The 26,808-nt window shown below is 44.1% G+C and overlaps 1 protein-coding gene across 2 annotated transcripts in view; it reads right to left on the reverse strand.

Annotated features, from left to right (window-relative positions):
- The window catches only part of LOC119954648 (neural Wiskott-Aldrich syndrome protein-like), a 131,923-nt gene that overhangs the window by 33,569 nt on the left and 71,546 nt on the right, over positions 1-26,808 (reverse strand). For both annotated transcript variants that reach the window (XM_038780006.1, XM_038780007.1), the window contains exons 2-3: positions 9,412-9,546; positions 3,806-3,892 (exon numbers count right to left, since the gene is read on the reverse strand). In XM_038780006.1, the coding sequence (XP_038635934.1) occupies positions 3,806-3,892; positions 9,412-9,546 (222 nt within the window). The remainder of the gene's footprint in view (positions 1-3,805; positions 3,893-9,411; positions 9,547-26,808) is intronic.

The following is a 26,808-nucleotide window of genomic DNA, read 5'->3' on the forward strand; positions in this document are numbered from 1 at the left end:
CGTGACCACCTCTACTGTCTCGTATCTATTAGGATATCAATTTTTTTTTTAATCTTTCAATCTCAGATCTAAAATTAACTAGTAAGAGTTTGCAGAAGAGTTTCAAACTTCTATTTGAAAATACAGTATTTTGCTCTAGAAGTACCAGCCATTCAACTTTAGACTATGCCCCTTAATTTTAGATTCCCCAAGTATCAGAAATATTTTCTCTCCATCTTCAAGCTAGATTTATTTTTGTTGAAGAACATTTGACTTATCCAAGCAGAGAATCAGGAGCTGGAGTGGTCTGGAAGAAATCAGGAACAAGGGGATGATGGAGGTCCAGGCTTGGGGCCTCACTCACTTACCTGAAGAGAAAACTGGGAGCTGAAGCAGGCCTAGGCATGCTGGAGTTTGAAAAAGTGAAAAAATATTAAACTGTGACATTGCGAGAGTTGAATGGCTAGTGAGTATGTTGCGGTATTTGCCATTCTCCAAAGTTAGTCTCAGCAGCAGGGAAGTTAAATATTTAAATAAAAACAAAAAAGGTAAAATAGAGCATTGTTTCCCTATATTTAAATGACATCTATAGAAGGAAAGTGTGGAGCTATTGAGTTTCTTTTTCTTAAGCAAGATTCATTAGTAGCCAGGTTTATTATTTGATAGATAGAGTAATGGCAAGGCAGCTCTGACCTCTCAAGTGTACATCCTGTGCTATAAGCGAACTCCAGGACTCTGGAATATGCACAGTGTCATCAGTTGCAGTAGCTTGAACTCCAGGCATTGGAGCTGCAGCAGCAACTGGTTTGACTGCAGTGCATCACGAGGTCGATAGTTCTGTGGATAGAACACTTATAGATGCGGCCACAGTGCGGCTTCAGAATGTGTGTGTCTTTCCGGGGGGGAGGGGGGGGGGGGGAAACAGAGATGGGTAATCACCAAGAAACAGGCAGGTAGTAAAGGAGACTAAAGTGCATCCCACTCTCTAACCAGTAGTTCACTCCAGCAGTACTCATTTCTGAACATTGGTGAGCATGATGGCTCATCTGAAAAATGCAGTCAGAGCCAAGCTATGGTAGTTGAGCTGCACTGGGGGGCACAGGCTGGAAGAGGAACAGATTCAATAGTTAGGAGGAATAGAGGCTGTGGGCTCGTATCTATGAAAGTATGCTATTTCCCTAGTGTCAGGGTCAAGGATGCCACCAAACAGCTTTAGAATGCTCATTACATAGATAGCAATTAAGATGAAGAAATAGTGTGCTTATGACAAATGTCAACTGCATAATACAACTGAGAACCAGGTTGGAATTGAGGGAAATTGAAAGAACAAACAAGAGAAGCAGAGTATGAAGAGACTGGCAGGTAACATAAAAGGGGTATCCCAAAGTTTTCTTCAGGCATATAAAAGGTATAAATAATATAATTAATTTAGGAGGAATGAGGCCAATTAGGGACCAGAAATAGGATTTACGAACGGAGGCAGGGAGCATAGTTGAGCTAATAAAATAAATACTTTGTATCAGTCTTTACCAAGGGCGATGGTATTGTCCAGGTTATGGTTGTATTGGATAGGTGGTCTATAAGTTGATACGGCACCGGGACCATAAATGCATCCAAAGATATTGAGGGGAGTAGAAATTGTGAAAGCACGAGCCAGAATTTTCTTGTCTTCTTTAAACTCCGTGGTGGTGCCAAAGGACTGGCAAATGCGATGCCTGTGTTTAAAATGTAACGGTAAGCCCAGCAACTCTTGTTCATTTTGATTTAAGTACAGTGGTTTGCAGGCCATGTGCTTCCTCCCAACATACAACCCAGATCACCTGCTGCCTCTCCGGTCCCAATTTTGTGTCCCATCCCCAGAAGCCTATACTTGGGGGGGGGGGGGGGGGGGGGGGTGTCACAGCTTTTCAGCATATATTAACGGCTTGGATGAAGAGAGCGAGAGCTGTTGAGCCCAAGTCTGCAGGTGACACCAAGTTTGGTACACAGTAAGCTATATAGATGAACATTTCAACGCGACATAGACAAATGGTGCAATTGAACAAAACTACAAAGATGGAGTTTAATGTGGGAAAGTGTGATGATCAGACATTTTTTTGAATGTGAAAAACTATAAACTGTGAAAGAGCCAAGATCTCAAAGCTAGTGCAAATATAAATCAAAACAGCTACTGGAATGTTGGCATCTATCTCAAGAATTGAATTTAAAACCAAAGAAATACTGTTTCAGCTGTACAGATTCTTACCTTGATTTCATGAAAGTACAATGCAGTTTTAGGTACCAACCCTCATGAAGGTACAGAGTCTTGGAGGGGACACAATAAATTCATTAGAATTACAGCAGGATTTAAAGGAATAAATTCTGATGCTGCAACATTTTATTTGGCGAAAGAATCCAGAACAAGAACATAATCTTAAAACTATATCGAGGCCACAGTTAAATTAAGCAGCACCTTTTACAAAGATCCAGTAAAAATCTGCTATCTGTGGAAGCAACGTTAGCTGAAATTTCCCTGACTGCAATCAATCGATTTCTAATAGGTAATGTAATCAAGTGATATGGAACAAAAGCAAGTAAATGGAGTTGAAGTACAAATCAGAAATGATCCAACTGAATACTGGAACGGGTTCACAGGGCTAAAAGGTTTATTTTTGATCCTATCTTCCTGTTCTGTGGTAGAGTGAGATATCAATGGCTGTTTGCCATTAGGCAACTGTCGCAAACTTACTTTGGTTGTTAAGAATGACAGGATAGGAACAGCAGCATGGAAACCGCTCACCAAGCCCTGTGTTTCTCCCAACCTCCCAAGAAAATAATGTACAAAAAGACAAACAATTCTCTCAGTAGGAAAGGGAGATGGCAACATGATAGTCATATGGCAAACTAAGTTAACTAAGTGTTTCTGTTGTAGTCAGACATTTTTTGGAATTGCAGGGTTTTATAGATCCAAGATGACAGCCTTGTTTCAATTCTGTGTAGACTATTTCTGCAATTAAATAGTCCAGCCTTCAGTGTGTTTTCAGCTCTTCACTGAATGTAAAAACGGCGTGCAGGAAACTTATAGAAAGAAGAAAAAGTCAGTACAAAATACTAAGAGCGGAAGAAAAATAATGGTGGAAGATGAACAGACTGTTATAGCAAGAGACATAAATATTGCTCCTGAGGAGGAAATTCATTGCAATCAACGAATATGATACCAGCCATGGTCCAGTGATAACACATTCACTGTGAATGTTATGGGCTCAAGTCCTAGTCCAGACACTTGAAGACAAAATATAGACTTACACTTCCATACTGAGGGATTACTGCACTGTTGGACATGCCTGCTTTCAAATAGGACTTTTTTGCCTCTGAGGTGGGGGAAGAGAGATCGATCCCATGGCACATTTTGAAAAAGAGTGGGGCATTTTTGCTAGTGACCTGGCCATGATGTATCCCGTAATGAACATCACAGAAAACAGATTACGTGGCCATGATCAGACTGGCGTTTTGTCACTTTTCCTATATCATAACAGCGATAACAGTTTGTTAATTGCCTGAAGATCTCTTTGGAATGTCTTCCGTCGTGAAAGGTGCCATATATAACTGCGAGTATTTTGTTAAATATCAAAAAGTGAAAACAATTGCAGCTCAATTTGAGGGATGGATGATATTCTATTTTTGAATTATTGTCTGCCTCTTAATGCTGCCATCGTAATCTACTTGCACATTCTTCAGTAACACAGCTAATTAGAAACATGCACTTAATTGCACAGAATTTTACTTGATCATAGAATCACTTTTTAAGCAATAAGTCACAAGACTACATAGTAAAACAATAACTTACATCACCAATAAAAGTATGAAAGTATGATCGAGACGGATTGTAATTAAAATTGTTGTACATTTCCTGCTCCCACAATAGCCTCCCATCCTATGATAGAAACAAAAATGAGTTCAATGTTAATTTGACAACAAGAGCTGATACAATAACTGACATTTTCCCTCAGGAGAACTGAAGCTTTGCCATTTTAATACCCTTATTTTAAATCGGAGTTCAAGTCGATATATTTTCTACAAAAGCAAATTACTGTGGGTGCTAGCAATATGAAACCAACCACAAAATGCTGGAAATACTCAGCATGTCTAGCAGCATCTGTGGAAAGCGAAACAGGGTTACTGCTGCAGTTCAATGACTGTCCTTCAGAACTGAAACACAAGCTCCATTTCTCTCTCCACAGATTCTACCTGACCTACTGTCCATTTTCAACACTTGGTTTTAATGTTGCCATCACTTTGTGCTGCGGCCACCTTCTCCTTCTGCCCTCATTTCAAAATTCTTCAAGTCTCTTCAGAAATTTTGTATCAGAGTTTATTTAATCAAAATGTTTTTAAATGCAATGGAACAAGTCACTGCATACTGGAATTAAGATACATGGGCAATGCCAAGAGAGATAGGCAACTATATTTTCAATGGGGGAATTAGTAAAAAAAACTGACCACAGGTGTAGACTGAACACAATAGCAGGTTTCTGATTTGTTGGGAGACAATAGTCGAAGATAAAATATACCAAGCAGGAGAGTGACTGTGAGGACCAAATTATGGGCGTGCAGGCAAGCCAAATGTTTTTTTAATTGCTCTGCTCCCATCATTCAGACAGTTTAAACTCTGACGAGCATTACTACAGTACATGATGGCAACCTTCATAGATCCATATTGGCAAATGCAGTAGCAAGAGATTGAAGACATTTCATTACAATGTACAAGGGGGGACACAGATATGTCAGTCAACTGCTCAGATCATGGCTAATGTCTTTCATTCATTCACTGAGCAATTAGTTTTATCAAGCCTGTTGATCACACAAGTGTCTGCGTGCTCAGGTTTCCTCCCACAAGTTCCGAAAGACGTGCTGTTAGGTAATTTGGACATTCTGAATTCTCCCTCCGTGTCCCTGAACAGGTGCCGGAGTGTGGCCCCCACAACCCAAAAAAGATATGCAGGGTAGGTGGATTGGCCATGCTAAATTTCCCCTTAATTTGGAAAAAAATGAATTGGGCACTCGAAAAAACATGCATGTTTAAAAATGCAGCATTTTAGTTTCATGCACAACTGAAGAATGTTTTGGTAATAGCACTGTTGACACCCCTCATCTTGTATCAGAGAAAGCATTGGCACAAAGACATTTAATTGCATTTCATTTCATAAATTTAAAAAAATTGTTTGAAAGAATGGCTCAAAATGTAGCCAAATGTTTGACCACACAAGTTTCAGGCATTCATGCTCAGTTATCAACATTTGATGCCATCTGGGGTGGCGTGTGGCACAGTTGTTAGCACTGCTGCCTACAGCGCCAGGGACTCAGGTTCGAATCCCAGCCTTGGGTCAGTGATTAGCATTGCTGCCTCACAGCACCGGGTGTTCAATCCCGGCCCGTGTTTGCGTGGGTTTCACCCCCACAACCCAAAGATGTGCAGGTTAGGTGGATTTGCCACACTAAATTGCCCAGAAAAAAAATTTAAAATTTAAAAAAATATTTGAGGCCATCTAAGATTGCGATCCTGATCAATATCAGACATTTGTATGTATACAATAGCATTCATATTTTTGTGATTATGATGTTGCATGAACTTGGAAAGCAAGTCCTACTCGCTATGGAAGAATTAGTACTGATATCACGTGTACACAGCTTATGTTACACAGCCTTCACTGGTGTCGGGAGGAAATAAGGTCATCCACTGCAAGGAGGAATAAGGTTCAATGTAGTAAATCTTTGAGAGCGTGAAAGATGAAAAACATCCAACAACAATCATGCGCAAACGCATACTAAAGAGTCAGCATAATAGTTTATATGAGCATGAACATATATGGAGGGTAATTTTTTTCTCTCCTGTGTACACAGTGTGATTCATTTCTTAGCTTTATCCCCACAACAGTTCCGAATGCACCAGGGCATCTTTTCAATTTTCACAAGAGCTAATTAGGATGAGATTCACCAGGACCAAGGCAAAATGAAGTGACTGAAGAACACTGATGCAGGGAGGAAACTGAATTCCAGACAGGATGGATTGCTGCGTAGAACAAGTGGGTGAAGAAAATAAAACCAGAGACAGGCATAGATAAAACAGAGACTGGAAAATTATAAAGAGAGGTATGAAAAAAACCAAATCAATGCTAAGATGGTAGAAGAATGAGAAATATAATGGAAGACTGGAAGCTTTGGAGCAGTACTGATGAATCAGATTTAATATTCATGGGTATATATTGAGTATTCAAGAAATCACAAAGGATAGACAAGAGTAGTCAGGGACACCTGGAAGATAAATGAAGTTGATCCTGTGAGAGGTGGCTAGTGAACTCCTGCTTTGAACATCTCAAATTAAAGAAAAAAAAGCTCAAGCTTACATTTAGGTTATGCTCCAGATCAGCATAAAAAGAAGCAGTTTGCTCTATGGAGAGAAAAGGATACAGGGAACAGGAATGTTAGTTATTTTAATGGAAAAATGGAAGCGATTCAGAGTCCGTTAGTCACATAATTCATGATTGCTTTATGGCATCACTTCTCGGCCTTTTGGTCAAGATCAAGTGTCGTATCTACTTGGCCTTTTGACTCCGATCTGGTATGTCTCTGTTGTGGGGACCATAAATTGGATTCAATTGGAATTTGAATTTGTAGCAGGCAAGGAGCTGGATTATGGGTTTGCCCCTGTTCACACTCGGTGCCCTGGCTTTGTAACTCAGAAAAAGTTTTTTTTTAAAAATGATTGTTTCATAAGCCAGTTTAGCAAAGAAGTCGCATGAGGTACCTAGCATTCACCAATGATCCAAAAAAACATACAGCAACTGGAAATCATAGCACCCGAGGGATAGCAAGCACAACATGAGCAAGTCCAACATGATTTGGAAAAAGCTGCACTTGTAACCAGGGTTTGTAGTTCTGGTGTTTTACTCAATTACATTATTATGAGTGACACAGTAGGCAGTGGCCAGGAGCAGAGATGTTCATCAAACACCTATTGGATTTGCAGGGAAGTATCTAGTATTTCGCATTCTCCAGGTGTAGGACACTTTAGACATTTACCCAGCGTTACATAAAATGTTTTGGTAGACCATTAATGGTGCTCTCAAAACATTTAAAATCTAATCGCGGAAAGGGTAGATGTGTGTATGAGTGTAAGTGCACAACCCAGAGTTCTTGCCATGATCCTGAAAACTGGCTTGGCAACAAAATCAGGTTCTGCCAGGTCAGAATTCACTCTGCAATTAAGGTTGCTGAATGTTAGATGCTGCATAATGAATGAAGGATATGCAAATAACCCCATGTCTAGGGAAGCATCATTCAGTCAAATAATTCCCAATCACTGCTTCTCCAAGGCTTCCATAGTTAACAATCGGCAAAACTCCATTGGCTTACCATGATTAAATAAATCAAATGCATATACTCTTCAAGTAACGAGATGCATGCAGTAGAATGACATCATTGGCTTTCTGTTCATGCGCTGCCCAGTGCATCTTACGTTGACATGAGATCAAAAACCAGGGGTCAGAAATAACTATACTTAAAATGAGGGAAACACCAAAACAAATGCACTGGGGTATGTTAAGCTTGCAGGATAAGTACATTCCTAAAATCAATAAGCTCGGAAAGAAGCATGCACCTAAATGTAAGAGGGATAATGGCCTTTACAAATCCAGAAAAACAGCAACGTGTTACAAGGGTGCTCAGAAGACGGTTAGAGAGAAAATTTGTGGGAAAGCAAAGCAGCAGGGGATAAAAACATTCTCAGTATAAGAGGGCAGTCAGAGCTGAAAATGTGCACGAAGAAAAACGCAGTAAATATGTAAGTATTCACAAGGGAGGGCATCTACAACATGCCCTCCCCAAACAAATAACTTGATTAATGTCAGATTTTGATACAAATGAGACACATATTCTGAACAGGCGAGAAGGATGAAAAACAAATCCCCAAGGATTGATACTTAATCAACATGCACGAGGTACTTGGGAGGAGATACCATGTGCTGACTATTATGAAGTAACATTACACTGGGGATGAAGTAGAAGATTGGAAGTTAATATGGTGTCCACATTTTTAAAAGACAGACAGAACAATTGGTCTTTATGAAAATCAATTATCAGTAGAAAACTGGATGATTATCTCCAATGTTGTAAGCATGAGTCAACAGGAATTCAGAAGGGAAAGGGCCTGCCTGATCTTTGATTAATTTCCCCAACAGCACAAGTGAACCAAGGGAAGCTCTATAATGTGGTGTAGCTAGACCTCTAAAAAGGTACTTGACAAAGTTTCACAAAAAGGCCAATAGCATTAGGGGTTCAGGGTAAATTATAGTGAATAGATTGCACCTCATTTCCCGCTGGAGACCACACTTCAAACTTTTGGGGAGATTCCGTGCAATATTTTCCATGAATATTGAATTATTTATAAAGCCGAGAGAGATTCCCAGGTATCTTCGTGGATGACTTAATACTAACGTGGTCAAACCATACAGCCTAGACAATAGGTCGTTTTAACTGCACAGACAAAACATTAGAACACAAGTCATCAGAAATCATAACCAAACTTTATAGGATATAGAATGTTTCTCATTATCAAATTCTAGTTAGGCGTGACAGTCAAGAACTGGATGCAGTGCAGTGAAGAACTAAATAATTGATTCTAGGTAGCAAAACTAAGCCATGAGAAAAGACTAAAAGACTGGGCTTTTCTCTGTGGCAATGAAATATCTAAAAATCTTTAGTTCTTTACAAGGTAGTTAAGGAAATGGTATTTTCGAATGTAACTTCAAATAGTGACAACTGGACCATGGATATAAGACCATCAGACATGAGAGCAGAATTAGGCTATTTGGCCCATCGAGTCTGCCATTCAATCATGGCTGATATGCTTCTCATCCCTATTCTTCGGTCTTCTTCCCGTAACCCCTGATCCCCTTATTACTCAAGAACATATCAATCTCTGTCTCAAGTGACTTGGCCTCCACGTCTTCTGCAGCAGAGTTCCACAGACACACTACCATCTGGCTGAAGAAATTCTTCCTTATCTCAGTTTGCAAGCTGTGCCCTTGGGTTCTAGTTTTTCATACTCGTGGAAACCCTCTCCACGTCCACTCTATCTAGGCCTCTCAGTAACCTGTAACTCCAACGAGTACAGACCCAGAGTCCTCAACTGCTTCTCATATGACAAGCTCTTCATTCCAGGGATCGTCCCTGCCTCCAATGATGCCTGAAAGATCACCACCAATGCCTCCACAATCTCCTCAGCTATCTCCTTTGAACCCTTGGGTGTAGTCCATCAGATCCAGGTTTACTATTACTACTTTTCCAGCCTCATTCTCCAGTGTTCCAATGTCTATTTTTGCCTCCTGCTGTATATTGAAAAATATATATATTTTTAAAAGCTTGTGTGTCAACATGCTCCACCTTTGCCCTTACCTTTATATCGTATACTCGGATGAAGTAAGACCTTTGTGGATTGTCTTTGATAAGGCAGGCAACTCCACAGCATTTTTTTGTCCAATGAGAACTGCGCTCTGCTGCGAATACTTGAACAACAGCTGACGATAATGTCTGGAAGCACAAAATAATGTAACGTCATTGTTTAGCAAGGTAGGAAAATTCTTCTGAAAAATAAGAGAAACAGTAATTTAACGATAACAAATGGGGTGGCTAAGTTTGACAACATCAAATTGAAGTTTAGAATGGTTCTAATCATGGATAATTACAAACTTCAGTGCTCTCCCAACTTTTCTTCGAAGCAACAATTATTATTTCACAAATCCTGGCTGAGCTCAAGGACTGAGCCTTAGGCCTTCCCACAGTTCCACCAGTTCACATCCTCATCTGATCTCCATGCATTTCCTTTACAACTAGGAATGCTTGATCGAGAGACAAGTAATTAAGTTTTATTCTCATCCCTAACTTATAACTTAAGTGGACCAAGTTTATCTACCCCCAGCTGTTAACAGGGGCTGTTAGGGGCTGTTTAGCACACTGGACTAATTCGCTGGCTTTGAAAGCAGACCAAGGCAGGCCAGCAGCACGGTTCGATTCCCGAAACAGCCTCCCCGAACAGGCGCCAGAATGTGGCGACTAGGGGCTTTTCACAGTAACTTCATTGAAGCCTACTCGTGACAATAAGCGATTTTCATTTTCATTTCATTTCATTCAACAGTACAGGAGCGCTAGGAGTCTGGCCTTTTCCTGGCCAATATGGCTCAGCTCAATTGGAAGGATCAATAATCGTTGATTAGTTGGCAACCAATATTACAAGATTTGAGATAAATTTAGAGAGCTCATTAAAGTATGCATCATAGAAGTATGTAAACATTAAGCAAATATTTTCAACACATACTACCGTGTTGCCAACAAGCCGACCTTCTCAACCCATGCCCGCCAACCTCTGTGACGCCACGCTCACTTATCTTTACTGTGAAAGAGGGCCTGCTTGGTCATCACAATCTCATTCCAATCAAGTTTACAGGAGGGGAGGGCAAGGGGCACACTAGGTGCGGACTTCAGCCTGTTCTTTTGTGCCATCTTTATCTTTGTGAGAACTGAAAATCTAACCTCGCACATGTAGGTCATCGTGAAGGACAATAATAACAAAATGCCTGTTTTACTCAGCACTGAATACTCTTGGGAGGGGCTACTCCAGAATGCTGACAGCCTCATGGGCTTTTGACTTGTTTTTAATGTGGTATCACAGTTCAGGTACAATGACGTAGTCTTTTGATTTGGAGTCAACTCTTATGTTAATAATTGACTCTGGGGTCTCAACCTTAAACGGAATTTTTCATCAAGCACTTTTCGTTCAAAATCAGAAACTTTGGCTCTCATTGGCCAATAACACATATAATCCCTGCATATAACACATGGTTTTGCATTGGCACAGTTTACAAAAACATACCTCAAGAAATCAACTAAGTTTCTTCTTTGTGGTTTGTTAACCAGAGGCCCTGGAGCTCTCTACCGAGCTGAGCAGTGCTCTCTCTCCTGCCCTGAACTCTGAATAGCTATTTCCAGCAGATTCAGATGGGATATCCTGTCCAGTAGGTTCACTGTTTATTTGTGTCTCTGGCCATCTCTTTCTTAACAAAACAATCCATATTCAGCCTTCTTCCCTTACTTGCTAGCAGCTAGAAAATGGAAGTAACTCTCCTCTGTGATTTTGCAGAAAAAGCACATACACAGAGGGGCTTTACGTCAAGTGTATGTGCAGAGCGTGTGACCTGCTCACTGGTTCTGGCCGTAAGACTGCACACAGCCTAATTTCTTCTAGTGTAAAAGATGATGCTCAATAAACAGCATTCTCAATAAAAATGCCAGTAGCGGCCACTCGGCACTTCTTAAGAGTGTCCCGTTAACGTCGCAACTGATCGCTCCTCGACCCACCTGTGACCCGCTCATGGGTCATGACCCGCATGTAAAAAAGCCCTGTACTCTCATAACATTGCAGTTGTAGAAGATTACAGTTGTGAATGTACATCTGACTACTTCTAACAGTTCAAAAATGTAAGCAATACTGCATATTGAAATGAATCAGCCTCATCCTCACTTTTTAAATTGAACTATATTACAACAAAAATATTTCAATAATTTTATACAATCTAAGCATTTTATTTTGTAGGTGAACCTCAATCACTCCTTACTTATATCGTCCTATTGCAGGTTAGGTGCTTACCCTAAATAAATTGCCTATTATATATCACAAAATTGTCAGGAACAATATTTCTAATCTTAATTCATACTTGCATTTTGTTTATTGAAACATTCAGCAAGCTGTTACTAATTGTTTTGGCATTTTTCATCCCTACAAAAGTTTCCTTACTGTTTGTCTTTAGTTACAAAGGATTACATAAGCTATGAACCACCTCTCAACCTGTCCTTTGAACTATTTGGACTTCTCAAACCCATGCCCATCTATGCCACAACTCCTGTTTGAATTCTCCCCAAATCTAGTTCATGTCACATCAAACTCGTACCAAGTCACTTTCATTCATCACCCTTGCTCGCTGAACTATAAAGATTCCTGGTTCCCAACAGTTCTAATTTAATAATCTTATCACAATGTTTATTCCCTTCACAGCTTTGATATTCTCTATTTCTGTAGCCTTCAAGCGTTACAGCTCATTTCTGTAACGTTGGCCTCTTGTGCAATACCTACTTCCTACACCCCACCACTGGTGGCTGACACTTAGCCATCCAGGCCGTAGCTCTGGAATTTTCTTCTGAAAATTTTCTGCTGCCCACCTTCCTTCTCAAACATATTCCTTAAAACCTATCTTTTCAACCAGGATTTTGGTCATATTTCTTAATGTTCCTGAAGTTTAACAATAATGAGGGGAAAGTCACACAATCATTCTGTTGGATGTCAGGGTAACAGTGGCTAGCACTGATGCCTCACAGCGCCATGGACCCGGGTTCAATTCTGGCCTCGGGTGACTGTGGAATCTCCCCATGTCTACGTGGGTTTCCTCCGGGTGCTCCGCTTTCCTCCCACAGTCCACAGATGTGCAGGTTAGGTGGATTGGTCGTGCTAAATTGCCCCTTAGTGTCAAAAAGGTTAGGTGGAGACAGCATGTGATGCAGTGGTTAGCACTGGGACTGCGGCGCTGAGGATCTCAGAATCTCAGGCCTGGGTCATGGAGTTTGCACATTCTCCCCATGTCTGCATGGGTCTCACCCCCACAACCCAAAAATGTACATGCTAGGTGGATTGGCCACACTAAATTGCCCCTTAATTGGAAATAAATAAATAATTGGGTACTCTAATTTTATTTTTAAAAAGGGTAGGTGGGGTTACTGGGTTACAGGGATAGGGTGGAAGCGTGGGCTTAAATCGGGTGCTCGTTCCAAGAGCTGGTGCAGACTCGATGGGCCGAAATGACCTTCTTCTGCACTGCAGGGGTTCGAAGTTTCTATGGTTCAATAATGTGAATCAATAAAGTGAATCAATAAAGCTTACTTCATGAATTTTAAATACTTTATTGCAGAGATGTATAAAATTGGGCTTCAAAAAAAAAAAAAAGATTTTTAATTTAGGAACCAAGATAGTTCAATAAGGTGGCAGGGACCAATTCCTTCCCAGAAAATTATACATAAAATGGAAGCAATTGATACGTGATCCTTGAAGCATTACAAGCATGTTAGTTTTCCAGAACATGGTAGCGCACAATTTAATATTTTGCAGACGACAGTATCAGTCTCAACTGCAGAAACTCACGTATGACAAATTGAACTGAAACAAACAGGACAAAAAAGGTTATAGTAGAACCTTGGACTACACTGGAAATGTATCCAATAATAACTTCACGGTAAAAATTACTTCATTTCACAAACATCAACCCAGATTTCTTTTAACATTAACTTTACACCTGTCTGCGGATATCCACGTTTGACAGTGAAATTATGAAAATCTGCTGCTTACAAGTATTCTCCTTTATAGTTCAGTAAAATCTGGGCCTGAAGCTAACATTTTTTAGTTATTTATCGAAACAAAGTATTAAGTGGCATAAACTTCATCAAGAGTGTGATATCCAATTTACTGATGATAAAATAGGCTATTTGTGATTAACAACAGCTGGGGATTAAAACAGCCAACCCACTTCCGGCAGACAAGACTGCAGAGGTATGGGAGATGTGCATTACTGATATCCAATTTGTGTGCACTGGCCCATTGCCAGGATTCAAGCAGAAATGCTGAGAAAGAATAAACGCCCGCAAGACTTCCGCACTGTTGCTTCTGAGTCACCACAGGAAAACCAATACATATACTAAAACTTTCAAAGTGCTATAGTAAGACTCTCAAAGAAACATTAGGTAATCTAAGCACACAGGAAGAATATAAACTCAGCTTTGCCTAAATATACTTCACATAAATCGACCCATGAGAGGTTGATTTGATAAAGTTCACAGCAGCAGATCAATTTTCTTTAAGTCGTCATGGAATGTTGTGAGTCCAATCGAGAATTTTTAAGTATTAATATAAACTACTATCTTTCAATACAACACAAAAGTAAACAAAATCGTGAAGACAGTTGAAAATGGAGATTAAAGAAACCAAGAGGATCATTTAATCTGGTTTACATGTTTTAATCTTTGCTGAAACATTTACTACTGCCAACATTTTAATCCTCGAGAAAGCCTTCAGAATGTCCCAGGGAAGCATGGTGGAGCAGTGGTTAACACTGCTGCCTCCTGGCACCGACATCCCAGATTCGATCCCGGCTCTAGGTCAGTGTGTGGAGTTTGAACATTCTCCCCGTGTTTGCGTGGGTTTCGCCCCCCACATCCCAAAGATGTGCAGGGTAGGTGGATTCACCACGCTAAATTGCCCCTCAATTGGAAAAAATTAATTGGGTACTCCAAATTTAAAAAAAACAAAAGAATGTCCCACAGGGGCAGCCATGGTCTGATCAGTCGCATGAAAGATGGCTCCTGCTTGGTGGTGGTGGTTTTAGCCCTTTCTGCCCATTTAATGGATGACCTTTGTGGATAAAGTGTGAAGTGAGAGGAGGGTGGTGGTTTCTCCCCTAGATTGGAAGGTCAGCAGGATATCAGACCCAGCAAAAGATGCAAAAGCCCTAGCTCAGGAGTTGGAGGATGTATGTGGCGCAGCACATTTGAGAAAGATGGCAGAGGGGAAAGGGTCGTTTTCTGCCACACTGCCTGTGGAGCAGTTGATGGACTTTGTTAAAGGGGAATTTCATCAACAGCAAAAGGAGATACAGAGAGTGTGATTGAGACACCACATTAGATCCTCTCCACAGGACCTTGGATCCTTGTCCATTCCAGGACAGGGCAAATATTCTGAGGTGGGCCACGGTGACTCAAGAGTGTAGATGGGAGGGAAAATCGGATATTCATTTCCCAGGACATTTGAGCTACCTAGCCAAGTGACGGACGGGGTACAACAAGACCAAGGTGGCACTCTTTCGGAGCAAGGTTTGGTTTGGGGTGCTGTACTCGGCCAAACTTTGGGTGACTTTCCAGGGCAGGGAACATTACTTTTTAAAACGCTGGAGGCGGTGAATGCAAGGAGCATGGATTGGATTTGCTTATTGTCACATGTACAGAGGTACAGCGAAAAGTATTTTTCTGCGTGCAGCTCAAACAGATCATTTAGTACATGAGAAGAAAATACACACTCGGGCAACGCAAGGTACACAATGTAAATACCGAGACACCGGCAATCGGGTGAAGCACACAGGAGCGTAGTATTAATAAGGTCAGTCCATAAGAGGATCATTTAGGAGTCTGGTAACAGTGGGGAAGAAGCTGTTTTTGAATTTGTTAGTGCGTGTTCTCAGACCTTTGTATCTCCTGCCCGATGGAAGAAGTTGGAAGAGCGAGTTGGCAGAGCATGGGTTGGAGAAGGGCTAATGTTAGAACTTGTTGATGCCATAGATACATAGAAGATAGCAGCAGGAGGAGGCCTTTTTGCCCTTCGAGCCTGCTCCACCATTTATCACGATCATGGTTGATCATCCAACTCAATAGCCTAATCCTGCTTTCTCCCCATAACCTTTGATCCCATTCGGCCCAAGTGCTACATCTAGTTGCCTCTTGAAAATATTCAATGTTTTAGCATCAACTACTTCCTGTGGTAATGAATTCCACTGGTCCACCACTCTTTGGGTGAAGAAATGTCTCCTCATTTCTGTCCGAAATGGTTTACCCTGAATCCTCACACTGTGACCCCTTGTTCTGGACACACCAACCATTGGGAAAATCTTGCCTGCATTTACCCTGTCTAGTCCTCCAGCCAATTTGTGTTTGCTTGATACGTGATGCGTTTTAGCACATGTGCACTTTTCACTGTTGTCGTTTTATTATTATTGGTACGTTAAGATGTAATATTTGATTTGCGGTCGGTTGTTTTTTTTCTTTGCATAGGGTGGGTGGGTGTTGGGGTGGGTCACTGAACGGACAGTATAGACTAAGCAGGGTGGGGGGGGGGTTGAGAAAGAGAGATGGGGAGGTTGGGCGGTTTGGGTATCTTCCTTTGTTTGGACCTCCAGCTGGGAGTCGCCATGCTAGCAGGGTATGCTAGTGAACAGAAGCAGTGTGGGGTGGGGGTTGCGTTGGAACGATGTGGACTTTGTTAAGGTGCTGGTGTCCATCCCGGTCTTGGATTCATAAAAGCTGATCATGGGAGTGATTTTAATTGTGTATTGCACCCGAGGGTGGAAAGATCAAGTCCCAAGTGAATGGCTAGGTCGGGATGATCATAGCGGTTTGGAAACAGGCCCTTCGGCTCAACTTATCAACGCCAACCACTTTTTTTTTTTTTTTATTTGTTTTTATTAAGGTTTTTCTCAAACAGAATTTTTACATAACAGTGAAAAAAGATTAACAAAACAAGGTGGCTATTTTCATTACACACAAAGAGAATATACATTAAATGAACAGTTCCCCACCTCCCACCCCCAGAATTGCTGCTGCTGCTGCTGACATTTTAACGCTCGCCTAGAAAGTCAAGGAACGGTTGCCACCGCCGGGCGGAACCCAGCAAGGACCCTCTCAAGGCAAACTTTATTCTCTCAAGACTAAGAAACCCAGCCATGCCACTAACCCAGGTCTCCACACTCGGGGGTTTCGCGTCTCTCCACATTAACAAGATCCGTCTCCAGGCTACCAAGGAGGCAAAGGCCAGGACGTCGGCCTCCTTCGCTTTCTGCACTCCCGGATCTTCTGGCACCCCAAATATCACTATCTCCGGACTCGGCTTTACCCGAGCGTCCAAGACCTTGGACATAGCCTTTGCAAAACCCTGTCAGAATTCATTAAGCGCCGGGCATGCCCTGAACATCTCGCACATCTATCCTCAACCCCAAAGAGCTTGCTCATTCTCCTTGTCGTCATGTGTGCCCGATGTACCACCTTAAACTGAATTAAGCTGAGCCTGGCACACGATGAGGAGGTATTCACCCTGCCTAGGGCATCAGCCCACAGGCCCTCATCCAGCTCCACGCCTAGCTCCTCCACCCACTTGCCCTTCAGTTCCTCCACTGGGGCCTCCTCCGTCTCTTGCAGTTCTTGATAAATGTCCGACACCTTCCCCTCCCCTATCCAGATGCCAGAGACCGCTGTATCCTGCGAGGGGGTAGCAACGGAAATGTCCCCACCTGTTTTTTGAGAAAGGCGCAGACCTGGAGGTATCTGAAGGCGTTTCCAGAGGGCAGATTGAATTTCTCTTCCAGCGCCTTCAAGCTAGGGAAAGTCCCATCTATGAACAGGTTCCCCCATCCTTTTGATGCCTGCCCTGTGCCAACTTTGAAACCCTCCGTCTATCTTGCCCGGGACAAATCTATGATTACTCCGTATCGGGGTCCAAACCGAGGTCCCCTCCTCCTGCCTGTGCCTTCTCCACTGACCCCAGACCCTCAGTGCTGCCGTCACCACCAGGCTCGTGATGTATTGTGCCGGCGAGAAAGGCAGCGGTGCTGTTACCAGTGCCCCTAGGCTGGTGCCTGGCATGACGCTGCCTCCAGCCGCCCCCATGCCGACCCCTCCTCCATTACCCATTTCCTAATCATGGCTACATTAGCTGGCCAGTAGTAGCTACAGAGGTTCGGTAGTGCCAAACCCCCACCCCCGACTGCGCTCTAAAAACAGTCTTTTAACTCGCGGGGTCTTGTTTGCCCACACAAATCCCGTGATAATTCTGTTCACCCGCTTGAAGGATTTGGGGATGAAGATGGGAAGGCACTGGAAATCGAACAGGAAAGCGGGAGCATTTTCCACCTTTTAAAGTCTCCCTCCATCTGCTCTACAAGCCGAGATAGATTGAGCCCGTGTAGGGCATCCCAATTCCTAGTTACCTCTATGCCCATGTACCGAAAGCTTCTCTCCACCATCTTGAGCGAGAGTTCTCCCAATCTCTTCTCCTGACCCCTAGCGTGAATCATGAAAAGCTCACTTTTCCCCGCGTTCAACACGTTCCCCCCGAGAAACTCCCAAAGTCCCTTAAGATCTGCATGACCTCCCCCATCCCCTCTAGTGGGTCCGAAATATACTGGAGCAGGTCGTCTGCATAGAGCGAAACCCGGTGCTCCTCCCCTCCCCCCGAACCAGCCCCTTCCAGTTCCTAGAGGTCCTCAGCGCTATGGCCAACGGCTCAATTGCAAGTGCAAATAGTAGCGGGGATAGGGAGCACCCCTGCCTCGTCCCTCGGTGTAGCCTAAAATACTCCGACCTCAGCCGGTTCGTTGGCCACACTAGCTACAGGGGCCGGATATAGTAGTTTGACCCACCCTATGAATCCCTCACCAAATCCAAACCTACTTAACGGGCTTCCCACAGGTACTCCCATTCCACCCGGTCAAAGGCTTTCTCTGCATCCATTGCAGCCACTACTTCTGCGTCCCCTCCTTCCGAGGGCATCATGATAATGTTTAGGAGCCTCCTCACATTTGTGTTCAGTTGCCTACCCTTGACGAAGCCTGTCTGATCCTCATCAATCACTCCCGGGACACAAATCCTCTATTCTGGTAGCCAAAAGCTTGGCCAGCAGTTTGGCATCTACGTTTAGGAGTGATATCGGTCTGTAGGATCCACACCGTAGTGGATCCCCCCCCCCCCCCCCCCCCCCCCCCACCCCCCCCCGAGGATGAGCGAGATCAAGGCCCACGACATCGTCGGGGCGGGGGGAGAGCTCCTCTCTCCTTAGCCTCATTAATGGTTCTTAGCAGGGGTGGACTCAGTAGCTCCGAGAAGTTCTTGTAGCATTCCACAGGGTAGCTGTCCGGTCCTGGGGCCTTGCCCAACTGCATACTATCCAGGCCCTTAACTATCTCCTCCAACTCAATAAGGGCCCCCAGTCCCTCTACCAGATCCTCGTCCACCCGTGGCCACCTCAATTGGTCCATAAATTGCTTCATCCCTAACCCTCCCACCGGGGGTTCTGACTGTACAGCTTACAATAAAACTCCTTGAAGAATTCATTGATCTCTGGGCCCCAAGACCGTATTACCTGCCTCATCCCTGACTCCCCCAATTTCCCTGGGCGCCTCTCTCCTGCGAACTTGGTGCACCAGCATCCTACTAGCTTTTTCCCCATACTCGTAGACTGCCCTTTCACCTTCCTCAGCTGCACCTCTGCCTTTCCTGTGGTCAACAGATCAAACTCTGCCTGCAGTCTCTGGCACTCCTTTAGCAGCCCCTCCTCGGGGGTCTCCGCATACTTTCTGTCTACTCTTGAGTATCTCTCCATTAGCCTTTCCCTCTCCGCCCTCTCCCTCCTCTCCATGGGACCTAATAGAAATTAACTCCCCTCTGATAACTGCCTTCATAGCCTCCCAGACCGTAGTCGCTGTTACCTCCCTTGTATCGTTTGTTGTCATATAATTTTGGATGCTTCTCCTTATCCGCCCACAGACCTCTTCATCCGCTAGCAGTCCCATGTCCAGTCTCCAGAGGGGGCACTGCCCTCTCTCCGCCCCTAGTCGCAAGTCCACCCAGTGTGAGGCATGGTCTGAGACCGCAATGGCCGAATACTCGACCCCCTCCTCCTTTGGGAATAACGCCTTGCTCAACACAAAAAAAATAAATCCAAGAGTATACTTTGTGAACGTGGGAGAAAAAAGAAAACTCCCTCGCCCTTGGCCGAGCGAATCTCCATGGATCCAAGCCCCCCATTTGATCCATGAACCCTCTCAGGATCTTGGCCGCTGCCGGTCTCTTTCCTGACCTGACTTAGACCGGTCCAATGCCAATGTTGAAGTCCCGCCCACCTCCCATCATCAAATTATTTGACTCCAAGTCCAGGATTTTATCCAGCATGCGCCTCATGAATTCCACGTCACCCCAGTTCAGGGTATAGACGTTCACCAGCACCACCCGGGCCCCCTGCAGCTTACCACACCATAATGTACCTGCCCCCCTTGTCCGCCACAATACTCCCTGCCTCGAATGCCACCCGTTTACTAACCAGGATTGCCACCCCCCTGGTCTTCGAGTCCAGGTGGAGAGTCTTTGTACACCTGGCCCACGCATCCCCTCCTTAGTTTCGTTTGATCAGCGAGTTTTAAACGCGTCTCCTGTAGCACGGCTACGTCTGCCTTTAATCCCTTTAACTGCGAGAACACGGGGGCCCTCTTGATCGGCCCGTTTAGACCTCTCACATTCCACGTGATCAGCCTGGACGGTGGGGTTGACCCCCCCCCCCCCCCCAAGCAGACTACCCATCTCCCTTTCGGCCAGCCACGGGCCCACGCCCATTGCTCACTCGTGCCCTCCCGCCGACGGCTCCCCAGCCTGACTCTCCACCTGTTCCCAAAAGTTGGCTCCCCTTCAGTGAGCAAAGCAGCGCCACCCCCCCCCCCCCAAAGCCCCCCAATCCCCCCTTGTCAAGCCCCCGCTTAACACTGATTTTTTTTCCCCATCACGCTTCTGTAAGTCAGCTGACCCATGCTGACCCCTGCTGCTCCCGCTTCTATCTCCAACCTTACTGTTGTCTCCTTGTTCGGGCCCCCAACCTCCCCTCCCCCAAAAGGTAAGAAAGAGAGAAAGAGCCAATCAGATTATTCCCACGAAACAGGGAACATATACCCGGGCGTTACCCGGCTCCGACTTATCCCGCCTGGAGAGCAGCCCTAACCATCCCCCTTGTGGCTGAGCCCCGCCAGATCAGAGAACGTGGCAAAGGGCCCAGAGGGCGAAACAACAAACAAAAAGAATGACTCACCATCACATAGCCCCCTCCAGCACCCCCCTCCCCTGTTATTGAAAATATGGAGATATGTAACATTTGAAACATGGAAGTCTGGCAATATCTGGTCTGAGAGAAACATGAGAGAATACAGGGCAAGATCCCACAAAGGGTTAACAGCAGCTGCAAAGAGCAGGATTGTAAAATGCAGATAGCCTTAGTCAAGCAGGCTTAGCAAACACACAGGATTTTTGTATGAAGCTAAAAACAATGGTTCACACCTTCATTGAAATTAACTATCTTAGTCAGCAGCTGGAAAGAAAAGGATGAGGTTCAGTTGAATTTGGTGACAATTCTAGGTGTGAAATTCTGCTAACACCAAGTAAATTAAAGAAAAATGGAGACTATCAGTCTACGAGACACATAATTTAAAGCTAAAATCAAAGTCAAAATTATGAGCTGGGGACACAATTGGAAAATAAAACTATAGAAATGACAGGAACCAAACCAAAATTTCTCACCCCTATTGAAACCAAAGCATTTTTGAATATCACAAAGGAACTTTGAACATCACAAAGGAAACAAGTAATCAGAGACCTGAGGTCGTGAGGTCATGTCAAAATGAATACTCAGTTGTATTAGAATGTTTAGATCAAAGATACTTTTTACAATCAAAGTGAAATAAAAATTACTTTACAATAAAGTCATAAAAACTTAACTGTTAGAAAGAGAATATAAACCCAGAGACCAGAGCAGGAACTACCAGAACTCAAAGAGAGGAGAGAAACAGAGAAGGAACAAGAGAAGCAAGCAGAGTCAGCTTACAGTCAGCTCGGTCATGGGAAAGATAAGACATAGCAGCCGAGCTAAAACAGCTAATACATCTAAGGAAGACTAGAATTTAAAAAGGAGGCAGAGTCAGGTCAGAGATAGCCAGCAGAGTCAGCTCTCACAGCTCGGTACATGGGAAAAATAGGGCATAGCAACCAAGCTCACCAGCGAATACATCTAAAGACCAGATTGTAAAAAGATTGATTGTCAAGTTGGGCCTGAAGGTCCCTTCAACCAACCAGAAGGATCCAGAAGCAAGATCTTTTTACCTTTCTGTAAAGAAAGTGATTGCAGCTTTTAAAAGAAAAAAATCTAATAATAAAATAACTTAATTTAACCTGACTGGTTATTCCTAAGTCTACTTTACTTACTTAGCAATGTGGGACCCAGGATCGACGCTACTAAGGGGTAAGTAGGCAAAATTCTTCGATGAAGATATGGGTTATACCGGAGGATAACTTGAAAATATAGTCTGACCTGAATAGCACCCACCGAAGCCTGCATCGGAGTCAGGGAGTGAAAATCCCTGTTCACCATTTAGAATATCGACCCTTTTTGGTATAGGGGGAATTCTAAGAATAGCGGTGAGTTTTAAACAACAGCCCCCCCTCCCATCCCCTCGCAGATTAAATTCTGCTTCCAATCTTACATTAGGACAATACCCGGTTACTCATCCCCACCAGGGCGTTTCGCCAACATGTAGCTTGTCCTTTAGCTCGAGTCACCCCTTTGTTGTGGAGGGCCGCCTTAGCCCGGTTGAATCCCGCACACCTCTTAGCCAGTTCAGCTCCTGGTATGTACGAATCTCACAGTTCTCCCACTTACTGCTTCGCTCTTCCTTTGCCCATCGCAAGACACGCTCCTGATCTGTGAAGCGGTGGAATCTTATCACCATCGCCCTCGGCGGTTTGTTCGCCCTAGGCTTCCTTGCGAGGACTCTGTGCACCCCGTCCAGTTTCAAGGGCCGCGGGAAGGGCCCCACGCCCATCAGCATCCCCAGCATCGTGGTCATATACGCACTCGCGTCCGACCCCCTCAGGGAGGCCCAGAATCCGCAGGTTTTGTCTCCTAGACCTGTTTTCGAGGTCCTCCAGTCTCTCCTGCCATCTCTTGTGCAGGGCCTCGTGCCTCCACCCTGACCGCCAGGCTCAGGATCTCAGCCTCATTGTCAGAGATTTTCTTCTCCGTCTCTTTAATAGCCTTCTCCTGCATCTTGAGACTCCACCATCTTTTCCATAGAGGCCTTCATAGGGGCCAGCATCTCCTTCTTCAGCTCCCTCGACCACTGGGCCCACGCTGCCTGTTCCACTCGCTTCACCGCAATTGCTCTCTTCACGGCCCCACTCCTGGTCCCCTCCATGCAGCGATGAGGGGAACCTCTCCAGCGCCTCTTGCTACGCCGGGAATCAGCGCCGCAGTGCCGCTACAGCTCCGTTAAAGAGCCCAAATGTCCGATCTCGGCAGGAGCTGCTGTATGACCGACCTATCCGGACATGGCCGCTACCGGAAGTCGCCAACCACTTTTTAAACCACTAAGCTAGTCCCAATTGCCTGCATTTGGCCCATATCCCTCTATTCCATATAATTTATCCATATAACTGTCTAAATGCCTTTTAAAAGAGAAAATTGTACCCACCTCTAGCAGCTCCTTCGAAATACTCACCACCTGATGAAAGAATTGCCCCTCTGGACCCTTTTGTAGCTCTCATCTCTCGCCTTAAACCTATGCCCTAGCTTTTGACTCCTCCACCTTTGGGAAAAGGTTTTGAAAATCTACCTCATCTATGCCCCTCATTATTTTATAGACCTCTATAAGATCAACCCTAAGCCTCCTATGCGCCAGAGAGAAAGTCCCACTCTATCTAGCCTCTCCCTATTCTCAAAGTCCTGGTAGCATCCTAGTAAATCTTTTCTGCACTCTTTCTATTTTAATATATCCTTTCTATAATACAGTGACCAGACTGTACAGAGTATTCCAAGTGTGGCCTTGTACAACTTCAACAAGATGTCCCAACTCCTGTATTCAATGTTCTTCACCACCCTGTCCACCTGTGACTCCACTTCCATGGAACTATGAACCTGTACTCCGAGGTCTCTTTGTTCTATCATTCTAGAACTCCCCCAATACACTGCCATTGACCAAGTAGGTCCTGCCCCGATTCAATCTACCAAAATGCATCATAACACATTTATCTAAATTAAAACCCATCTGCCATTCATGGCCCACTGGCCCAATTGATCAAGATCCAGTTGCTATCCTAGATAGCCTTCTTCACTGTCCACTATGCCGCCAATCTTGGTGTCATCTGCAAACTTACTAACCATGCCGTCTAAATTCTCATCCAAATCATTAATATAAATAAATAACAGTGGACCCAGCACTGATCCCTGAAGCACATCGCTGGTCATAGACCTCCCGTTTGAAAAACACCCCTCGACAAACATTCTTTGTCTTCTGTCGTTAAGCCAATTTTGTATCCAATTGGCTACCTCGCCCTGGATTCCGTGAGATTTAACCTTATGCAACAACCTGCAATGTGGTGCCTTGTCAAAGGCCTTGCTAAAATCCATGTAGACAACATCGACTACTCTGCCCAAATCTACCTTCTTGGCTGTCCCTTCAATCAAATTCGAGACATGATTTTCCACTCAAAGCCATGCTGACCATCCCTAATCAGTCCTTGCCTCTCTATATACCTGTAGATCCTGTCTCCCAGAATACCTTCTAACAACTTATCCACCACAGACGTTAGGTTCACCTGTTTGTTGTTCCGAGGCTTTTCCCTGCTACCCCTCTTAAGCAAAGGCACAACATTTGCTCCCCTCCAATCTTCAGGCACCTCACTGTGGCTGCCAATGATTCAAATATCTCTGCTAGGGGACCCACAATTCCTCCCTAGCCTCCCACAACATCCTGAGATACATTTCATCAGGTCCCGGTGATTTATCTACTTTGATTCATAGAATTTACAGTGCAGAAGGAGGCCATTCGGCCCATCGAGTCTGCACCGGCTCTTGTAAAGAGCACCCTACCCAAGGTCAACACCTCCACCCCATCCCCATAACCCAGTAACCCCACCCAACACTAAGGGCAATTTTGGACACTAAGGGCAATTTATTATGGCCAATCCACCTAACCTGCACATCTTTGTGACAGTGGGAGGAAACCGGAGCACCCGGAGGAAACCCACGCACACACGGGGAGGATGTGCAGACTCCGCACAGAGTGACCCAAGCCGGAATCGAACCTGGGACCCTGGAGCTGTGAAGCGATTGTGCTATCCACAATGCTACCGTGCTGCCCTCATTCGCTTTATGACTTCCAGCATCTCCTCCTCTGTAATATGTACACTCCTCAAGACATCACTATTTATTTCCCCAAGTTCCCCAACATCCATGTCTTTGTCAACAGTAAATATCGATGAAAAATATTCATTTAGGAACCCACCCATCTCTTGTGGATCTGCACATAAATGACCTTGTAGGTCCTTAAGGGATCCTATTCTATCCCCAATTACTCTTTTGCCCTTTATGTATTTGTTGAAGCTCTTTGGATTTTCCTTTGCCTTATTTGCCAAAGCAATCTCATGTCCCCTTTTTGCCCTCCTGATTTCTCTCTTAACTCTACTCCAAGCCCCATACTCTTGAAGTGATCCACTTGATCCCTATGCATGTCATATGCCTCCTCATTCTTTTTGACCAGGCCTCAATATCCAGGGTTCCCTACTTCTACCAGCCTTGCCCTTCACTCTAAAAGGAATGTGCTTACCCTGAACCCTGGTTAACACACTTTTGTAAGCCTCCCACTTACCAGCCGTCCCTTTGCCCGCAACAGACTCCCCCAACCAACTTTTGAAAGTTCCGGTCTAATACCATCAAAATTGACCTTGTCCCAATTTTAATTTTTAACTTTTAAGCCAGACCGATCATTCTCCATAGCTATCTTAAAACTAATGGAATTATGGTCACCGGTCCCAAAGTGATCCCTCACTAACACTTCTGTTAGCTGCCCTTCCTAATTTTCCAAGAGGTCAAGTTTTTTCTCTAGTTGGGCCATCCACATACTGAATGAGAAATTCCTCCTGAATACACTCAACAAATTTCTCTCCATCCAAGCCCTTCATGCTACGGCTGTCCCAGTCAATGTTGGGAAAGTTAAAATCCCCAACTATTACCACATATTTTTCTTGTAGCTATTTGTAATCTCCTTACACTTGTTCCTCAATTTCCCACTGACTATTTAGGTGCCTGTAGTACTCCTATCAAAGTGATCTCTCCCTTATTTTTAAGTTCTACGCATATAGAGTCAGTGGGCAAACCCTCAGATATATCGCCTCATGGTACTGCCGTGATATTCTCTCTCATCAAAAACACAACTTACCCTCCTCACTTACCTCCTGTTCTATCTTATAGCATCTGTACCCTGGAACTTTGAGCTGTCAGTCTTGCCCCTCCCTTAGCCTTGTTTTAGTAATATCTATAATATCCCAGTTCCATGTACCAGATTGGGGTGGGGGTGGTGGGGTTTAAATTTGACAAACTGTGTGTGGCATGTTTATTTTGAAGTACTATTTGTTGTCTGTATTTGACTACGTTTGGAACAAAATATATTTTTATAAACGTGTTCCAAAGGACAAATAAAGAAAAATCTTAAGTCACTTATACTAGTACGATCCCACAAAGAACTAGTTTTGGTAGTGCTGGTTACTGAAAGAATTGTGATCATAATACAAAGACCTTACAGGCCATCTTCAAAAAGCGCAAAAGCATCTTGCACACTCATTTTCAGAGATAGAGAGCCTTGAGTTAACATCCCTTTGGAAAGATAATGGGCGGGATTCTTCCAACAGGCGGCTAAGTGTTGACGCCAGAGTAAAAACGGGAGTGTTTTACTCCGGCATCGACGCCCGTTCCTGGACCCCATTCTGCGGCACGCAGGGGGCTAGGACGGCGCTGGAGCGGCCTACGCCGCCCCAGCTGCCGATCCCGGCCTGAACCTGGCACCGCGGGGTCCGAGAATTGCGTTCCGGCTTCGGGGCGGCGTGGGGCAATTTGCGCGGCGCCACGCTAATTCTCCGACTCAGTTCTGAGTACTGAAAACAGAAGTGTCCGCAATGATTTTGCACTCAAGACCTGCAGTGGGGATTGAATCTACAAATTCTGTTTGAGGTCCTGATCAATTATACCATTGACATAGTGAGCCTGATTCTTTTTTATAAATGCTTTTTATTGAGTTTTTGAACAAAGTATATTTACCGTTATGTTCACAGAATAGAAGAGAAGGGAAAAGACACACACACAAAATTAGAATGAAATAACTGGTAGGGTATTATGCACTAGCTCAACAA

This window comes from Scyliorhinus canicula, chromosome 20 (genome assembly GCF_902713615.1).
Source record: "Scyliorhinus canicula chromosome 20, sScyCan1.1, whole genome shotgun sequence".
Classification (NCBI taxonomy): Eukaryota; Metazoa; Chordata; class Chondrichthyes; order Carcharhiniformes; family Scyliorhinidae; genus Scyliorhinus; species Scyliorhinus canicula.